General features: G+C 42.9%; 1 protein-coding gene across 1 annotated transcript; it reads right to left on the reverse strand.

The window, feature by feature from the left end:
- Positions 1–2,538: 2,538 nt before the first annotated feature.
- LOC307024640 (uncharacterized protein) lies at positions 2,539–7,801 on the reverse strand. Its single transcript, XM_079658957.1, has 3 exons — positions 6,606–7,801; positions 5,675–5,799; positions 2,539–5,581 (listed from the first exon to the last, which is right to left on the reverse strand). The coding sequence occupies exons 1-3, from the start codon at positions 7,659–7,661 to the stop codon at positions 3,439–3,441; spliced, it is 3,324 nt and encodes a 1,107-aa protein (XP_079515083.1). The 5' UTR covers positions 7,662–7,801; the 3' UTR covers positions 2,539–3,438.
- Positions 7,802–8,666: the final 865 nt, after the last annotated feature.

Here is an 8,666-nt window from a genome sequence, read left to right on the forward strand (position 1 = left end):
CTTATTACTTGTAGAATATGGTCATATAGAATAAGGCATTAATAAGTGTTTTATAATGACTACTAAAGAGCTAATATACTGCTAATATGCATGTTAATTAACAACTAGTTGATGGTTAATTTGTGTACCTCAAGTGTTACCCTTTTTCTATTACATATGGATGTTTTGCTTCTGGACATTTTTCACTTAAAACTCTTGTGTTTTCATATCAGGTGACACTTGACAAGTAGGACAGACCTCTTTTATTAGATTTTATTCCTCTATCTTTTTTTACATGAATATTCTTATGAAAATGCAGCTGTTCTGTATTAAAAATGTGTATTTATTTTCAATAACTTCCATGTAATGTGAATGAATGACTCTGAATCCATGCATCATTGTATAGCTAACTTGGACAAGTAATAGGACACACCTCTTGTATTGAATTTATATTGCTATACCAGGGGTCACCAACCTTTTTTAGGACGAGGGCTACTTTCAAAAAATAAAACAAGTCGGGGGCTACTTTTACTCCTCTTTTTTTTGTTTTTTGCAGTGTACATATTTAGCACATTTGAACATTATTGTATGCTTACCTTTAACCTTTGTGCGCTTTTTGGGTCTGTGGGACCCGTTTTCAGTGTTTACTAAAATAACATGTATGCAATTTAATTATTTTAACCTGTTTTATTTTGGGGGGGGACCTCAAATCCTCCAGGGGAATTTTATTTTAAATGTTGAAGTGAAATGCATCAATCTGGAGCACAAAATGAATTGATGGATACAGCTCTCAACACTCATATGAAAGGGAGTTGTATACTTTTCAATAATCCAAATATCTTTAGGATATGATCACAACCAATAACAAATCATTTCAACTTGTTTATTCTTATCTTATGTTACTTAGTTAGCATGCTATCTGTTCATTTATGCATATTTGGCTAATCACTCCCCTTTTAAACTTTAAAACTTTTTAAAGGAAATTACGCCATGTGTATGTGTGCGTCAAGTGCAATAAATATATATGCAAGTTGCAACACACACACAGTAAAACTCTGCCCCTCATGTGTGGTATCGGCTGGCATGATAGGCTGTTCAATGGGGCTGATGTGTAGATTCTGCCAGAAGGAAAATCAGCGGGGAGGTGCCACATTGCTTTTCTTCCGGACTGCAACGCTGGTCCCGCAAATCAAGCAAGAACGTGATTGGTCGATATTCATTGTAGGACCGGGGGGAGGAGGGGTGTTAGATAGATATAGAGTTGTAGTAAGTAGATAGGGTTCGCTATGATTGAGGTTTCGTTTATGCATAGGGTAGGTTCTTTTAATTACATTTCCTTTTTTGTTTTGTGTATTTTATAAATTTTGGATTTGCTTGGCGAGCTATTTTTAGAACATGCCCGGCGGGCGACTCACGTTGCCCCTGCGGGCGACTAAGTGCCCGCGGGCACCGTGTTGGCTACCCCTGTGCTATACCATATTTCCATGCAATTTTTCTGGATGGACAGATGCTCTGTTCTTTGTCTCCCTTTGGTAAATGTAGATTGTCTTCAGCAGCAGGCTCAGCATGGTGTAAAGCACTGTTGGTGGGTTTTAAAAAATAATTACACTTTAGACACTGATTAATTGTTATTTCACTGCACCCAGCCTATCAGTGATAACATTTGCCATGAATAACAGCAGTCCAACTTCAAGCTGAAAAAACCCATAAGCCATAAGAAATGAATATGCAGTCAAACCTTATCACACTATCAAATCAAGTATCCCCTAAAAATGTCATGATGATAAATGACATTAATATAAAGGAATATCCTGGAACGGCTATACTGTACAGGAGATCTGATGTGTTAAATCCTCGATTGATAACCTTTTTTAATCAAATAACATTATTGATAAATGTGTTTAAAGCTGCAAATAATACATTTAAATAATATGTTATTATGAATATATGAACATTATAATTTTATTTGTTAAGTTATCTACCAAGGATGTTAGTTATATAATTTAATTTAAGTATTTAGTGAATTTCCTTTTAAGTTATTGCCTTTGAGCATTTTCAAGAAATGTAGGTGTGTATACTGTATAATTTTTTTGAATGTTTGATGAGGTTTGAGTGACCATGCTATAAAGATTGGATTAGTTTATTTACTGTCTTTTGGGTTAAGGAAGATGTTTTTCAGGTTTTACATGGAAAGATCAAGTTATGTTGAGGTTTCAAATGTTGGCAAATGTATGTAGTTGGCTTGGTCTTGCGGTCAGCTTGTTTTTTTGTTTTTTTTTGGGGGGGGGGGGGGGGGGGAGTATTATAACCTTTTAGTATTCAATAATCGTAATTTCCACAGTTTGCTATCATTCATATTCTATCATTTAGTTTTATTTTAATTACACAAATTGACCACATTGGAATATATATATTTTAACTTAAAGCCATTAATTAGATAATCAAACATTTATTTTAAAGTTGTTATACTTTCAACTACCTAATGTAACTCCTCTTGTGTAATGTGAGAACATACAACTGCTAAACATACACAGATACATCAAATGAACAGACACACTCTTTTTAGTTTTTTCTTCATTATGACATTTATTAAGCAAATGCTGAAATCGTTCATGATGAGTAAAGTCATGGGATTGCAAACAGTAGCACCTCATTTATTTCTGTATTTAAATTCAAGTCAATCCTATGCATACAAGAACGCATGAAAATGCACATTTACAGTTATATCTTTTTCAGTTGCACTCAGTGAAACATAACAGACACTGATAGAAAGCGTGTTTAAGGCTAAGGAGTTTCTTCATGTTTGTTCAACTGCTTCAGTTACTGGATGTTTACGGTCATGTGTTTATCATACCGCTGCCTGTCTCTCTCTTCTCTGTACGTTGGGTTGTTAGTTCCTTTTTGGCTCGGTTTGTGTCTTCACGTGTCAAGTAAGGCGTCGTCAGTAGAGCACTTGGGGACCCTCCCACCTACTTGCCCGCCCCTCCCCTTTTACATAACGTCAAAAAAACTCAACTTCAATTATACATCTCACTCTCCCACCCACGTTACATTTATTCCTTTTACATATTTACTCTTTTTACAGTGTATTTACCATACATACAGATAAGGAAGTGAAGTACTCCCCCCTCTCCTGAGCTATTGCATGCAGAGACCCCCCTCCCTCCCTCCCATGAGCTCGCCCGTGAACTGCAGAAAGAAAGAAAAAGAGGATAACATGTCTCAGTCGCTTGCTACTGACTGCAGCAAAGCCCGTTTAAAGCTGTCACTCAACATGCGTTTTTGAAATTGGTAGCATTTAAGGTTTGGCTTCTCTCTATGATTTGTTTTGTATGTTTGAGAGTTGTTATCTTTATTACATCGCTCTAGCTGTATGGTTTTCTTTGTTATGTTAGTTTGGGCTGATTGCTTGTCTTCTCCACTTGCCCATCTCCGCAAGATCGCCGGTCAGGAATCCGCTTATTCTTGCTCTGTCACCTGCTTGATGGACATGGTGGAGTGCTTCTCTGTCTTCTTGGTGGACACCAGCACCTCCTCTTTCACCTCCTCCACCTCGTCCTTCACTGTCTCGGTCACAGTGACAGATTTGGTGACGCGCTTGGATCCATCCTCTCCAGTGGTGATCGTCTCCACGGTTTTGGTGATGACTACTTTTTGGCTACCGTCCTCTTTGACCGTACTCTCGTCAATGCCGTTAGAGACCATGTCGGTTTCTTTCTCCTCGTCCTTCTTCTCCTCTGGGCTGCTCTTGTCTTCATCGCCGTTCATGGCAACATCCTTCTTTTCAACATTCTTCTCCTCTGTTGGGTCGCTCTTTTTCTCTGATTTCTCTTCCGCGGCTTTAGGGGTCTCGGGCAGGGGGGTCTTTGGGGATTTAGCTTTAGGAGATTCAGGTTTTGGAGATTCCAACTTGGGAGACTCTGCTTTTGGGGAGCTTGGTTTTGGGGATTCAGGCTTCAGAGATGTAGGCTTGGGAATTTCAGATTTAAGGGACTCAGGTTTAGGAGATTCAGACTTTGGGGATCCAAGTTTAGGAGATTCAGACTTTGGGGATCCAAGTTTAGGGGACTCAGACTTTGGGGATCCAAGTTTAGGGGTCTCAGACTTTGGGGATCCAAGTTTAGGAGATTCAGACTTTGGGGATCCAAGTTTAGGGGACTCAGACTTTGGGGATCCAAGTTTAGGGGACTCAGACTTTGGGGATCCAAGTTTAGGGGTCTCAGACTTTGGGGATCCAAGTTTAGGAGATTCAGACTTTGGGGATCCAAGTTTAGGGGACTCAGACTTTGGGGATCCAAGTTTAGGGGACTCAGACTTTGGGGATCCAAGTTTAGGGGTCTCAGACTTTGGGGATCCAAGTTTAGGGGACTCAGACTTTGGGGATCCAAGTTTAGGGGTCTCAGACTTTGGGGATCCAAGTTTAGGGGACTCAGACTTTGGGGATTCAAGTTTAGGAGACTCAGACTTTGGGGATCCAAGTTTAGGAGATTCAGACTTTGGGGATCCAAGTTTTGGAGACTCAGACTTTGGGGATCCAAGTTTAGGAGATTCAGACTTTGGGGATCCAAGTTTAGGAGATTCAGACTTTGGGGATTCAAGTTTAGGGGTCTCAGACTTTGGGGATCCAAGTTTAGGAGATTCAGACTTTGGGGATTCAAGTTTAGGGGTCTCAGACTTTGGGGATCCAAGTTTAGGAGATTCAGACTTTGGGGAATCAGGTTTTGATGCCTCAGTTTTGGCTGCGTCTTCTTTCTTGGACTCGGGCTTTGCAGATTCTGTTTTTGAAGCGTCCGTCTTGGCTACAACTTCTTCTGATTTGTCTTCCTCTTTCTTCTCGTCTGTTTTGCTATCTTCCTTTGTGGTTTTCTCAGCATCCTCTTTATCCTCTTTCTCGTCTACGCTCTTGGAGGCTTTGTCACTGCCGGCATCTTCGTCCTGTTCTCCATCTTCCTCATCGGCATCAGCTTCCTCTTCTCCTCCGCTGCCTTCCTTGTCTCCGGCCTTCTCTTGGTCAGGAGAGGCTTTAGATTCGGGCGCTTTGGAGCAGAGCACTGTCTCCTCAATTTCCTCCTCATCCTCTCCTACATCGTCTCCTTCTACTTCATCACCTCCCTCTGCGTCATCCCCCTTTTCTCCTTCATCTTCCCCCTCAACATCTTCTTCCTTCTCTTCTTCACCTCCCTCTCCTTCCTCATCCTCGTCTTTTCCATCATCCTCTTCTTCTTCCTCCTTAGCAGGTGCGCTAGAGCTAACTTTGGCTTTGGTGGCGGCTACAACTTCCTCCTCAACACCTTCCCCCTCCCCCTCTTGCTCATCACCCTCTTCTTCCTCTCCCTCACCTCCCTCTTCCCCTTCTTCTTCCTCTCCCTCGTCTCCTCCACCTCCGAGTGTAGCGGACAGCTCTTGTGCTATCTCTGCCAGGGCTTCGTCAAAGTCTTCTGCCTCATCTTCCACCCTCGTCTCCTCGATGATCTCCTCGACAAACTTGTGTTGCACCCTAAGCTTGGGAACGTCAGATTTAGACTTAAAGACTTTTGTGGGGGTGACCGCCTGGCGATAGGGGAAAGTGCTGAAGTGAGTCTCCTCGCCCTCTAGGAGTTTTCTGGGAAGAAGCAGATTTGTACAAAATTATGTAAAATAACATTAAATTGTATTTCCACTACTTTGTACATGTTAAATGCATGTCCGTATATACCTGTATGCAGCAATCTCAATGTCCAATGCCATCTTGACATTGAGCAGGTCCTGGTACTCGCGCAGGTGACGTGCCATCTCCCATTTGGTGCTCTTGAGCTCATTATCCAGCTGGTGAATTGTCTCCTGAGGACAAACAGAGCAGACCCAACCCAAGGTTGATGAAGTACAAACAATGACTTGCAGAGCGTCCATTTTGCAGATTCCTTAATGCAGCTTTAAATATCATAATTAATTATTCATGGAAACTTTTCGATTTTTTTCTAAATCACCTTTTATCAAAACTTTTAATTTAGCCCTAATTGTTATCTGTGCACAGTTTGTGTAAACGTTGTACACTGTGCACCAACAACGGTTGCTTTGATACATTATGCCGCAATACAGTATTCTAGATATGTTAAATGCCTATTTTTCAAGTGCATCCTCCATGCTTATTGTTAATACACCCCCACCCCTGCCCCTAAAGGGGATGATGTAAGGACAGAGCCAATGAAAGCATCGATCCATGCCTCTGCACTGACTCAGCACTACAGAGAGAGAGAGGGAGAGAGGGGGGGGGGGGGCTTGTCTGCTGCAGTGTCTCCCCTTAACCATGTCCTGGCACGAGACAGATTTTGTTAGAAAGTATGAGCTCATACTGTAGCAATCATTACGCAGCAGAAAAATGTGACACACAAGCACCTAAACACGATATAGAAAATGATAAAATACGATCCTTTTTATCCAGTTTGCTACTCTTAAATCCCTTGAATAAAAACTGCGTCAATAAGCTATACACAAAATCAAATATGAATAATAATCCATCATAGATTGCAACCATACTTTTTAAGTTTATCGCACAGAAATAAACAAAATAAGTTGCATATGTACAGAAAAGCATATTTCAACGGTGTGTTCCGCTCTTTACACACGGCCCTGTGGCTGTTTCCTACCTGAAGGCTGGACAGATCGCTGCTGTGGCGGTCCTCGATTTCATTCAGCTGCCTCTCCAGAGATTCTCTTGTCCTGCGGATGGCTTCTAACTCCACCGTCTTGGACTGGAGCTGGCGGCGGTAGTCTGATATCTCATCACGGGCGGACTTTATGGCGTCCTTGTTCTGATCTGCAGCCTCGGTGAGCTTGGAGTAGCGGCACATGAACAAGTTCTCCACCTGCTGCAGGTTCTGGTTGGAGTGACCCTCCAGCTCGCAGCGGATCTCCCGCAGAGCCTCGGTGATGTCCGTCTTATGCAGATCCTTCCTCTCCACGGTCACCTGAGACTCCTCGATCTGGGCGATCAGCTCGCTCACCTCTTCCTCGTGGTTGTTGCGGATGAAGGCAATCTCATCCTGCAGAGATTGAACTTTCTTATCCAACTCAGACTTCACCAACTCCGACTCGCTCATGTCCTTCCTCAGGACGCGGATAATGGCTTCGGTCTCCTCCCGGATGCGAGCCTCTTCGTCATAGCGGTCTCTCAGCCGCTGGATGTCCTCTTCGACGTGATCGGTGTCGAGCTGGATCTGCGTCTTGTCGTGGTGGATCTGCTCCAGCATGGACCGCAGATCCTGCAGCTCTTGGTCGTAGTGATCGCCCAGCTGGGAGCGGGACACCTGCTTCTGGCGCAGCGCCTGGATTTCGTCCTCGATCTGCTTGTTCTGCTGCTCCAGGTAGTGCACCTTGTCGATGTAAACAACGAAGCGGTCGTTGAGCCCTTGAAGTTGCTCCTTCTCATTGGATCGCTTGAAGTCTCCGTTCATCATGGAGGTCTGGTAGTCACCGCTATCTACGGAGCTGAGCACCGTGGAGCTGTAGGCTCGGGACACCGGCATATTCACGCTCCTCTTGTAGGACGTGGTCATGGTGGAGCCGGGGCTTGCCCGGGACCATGACTGGGAGCGGAACCCGCTGGAGGGGGAGCTGCCGGAGCGGCTGTAGCCGTAGCCGGTCGTCCTAGTATCCATATTTCTCCTGAAGGGGCTCCCTGAAGTGTCCACCGTGTAACTCATCCGGTGATGTGCGGCGGGGATGAAGAGTGCAGGAGGTGAAGGCGTGTGTATGTGGGTGTATGTGTGTTATGTGTGTGTGTGCAGGTGAGGGGTGTATGGCTCTCAGCGTCTTTCTGAACCTTCGCCGGCTCCTTATATATCTGAGGCTCTGTCATTAACAAGGCAGGTCCAAGCAGTTTTGTTTCGTCCATTGATGGAAGGGAGGGGAGGGGCCATCCCCCTCAGGCGGTCTGCGAATGGTCCGGGCTCCCGTTCATTCTGAACCACGTGGGCTGTGGGACCTGTGTGGGAGTCTGATTTAAAGACAAACCGTACCCTTAACTTAATAATGCACCCAATGCTTCAAAGGTAAAACATTCAGAAATCTCCCCCAAAAAATCTGTTTCAGTATTTAACTAATCAAGATATGCATTTTAATGAGTCTTTGCTTTTATTTCAGCACCATGGACAGCGAACAGCCAGTTATTTTCTATATAAAAAAGACTTTCTCTGTTGGAATGACAGCAATATTGAAGTGAACAATGAATGCATGAATTTTAACACACAGTTTCTCTGTGTATCTGCTGAATATTGTTGAGCCATGCTCGCCTTGTCACTTAAACTTGAGTATACACCAGCTCGATCATTTGAGTCTGTCTTTTCCATTAGAAGTGTGTTGTAGTTGTGATTTTGGTTGCAGGATTGTGTAGCCTAATTTTAATTTTTAAAAAAAAGAAGTGTGTAATAGTGCACACATGTTCTATACAGCATTCAAAAGTGATGAAAGAGAAATAACAACAAAAATAAAGTTATTTCTGACTGGTATACAGATCATTTACAACTTACACATTTATTTATTTTCAATTCAAAATAACTTAAATCCATTCATTGATTCTTGAATTGACCCTTTCATGTCTAATAAACTAATTTAAATAGCAATTTATTCATTTTCTTGCCACATCAAAGGTCAAACATTTGTCCGACAACCTTATGAGAGGACATTGCACATGTGGGTGTTTTAATGTG

Source organism: Notothenia rossii (genome assembly GCF_949606895.1).
Source record: "Notothenia rossii genome assembly, chromosome: 11".
Taxonomy (NCBI): Eukaryota; Metazoa; Chordata; class Actinopteri; order Perciformes; family Nototheniidae; genus Notothenia; species Notothenia rossii.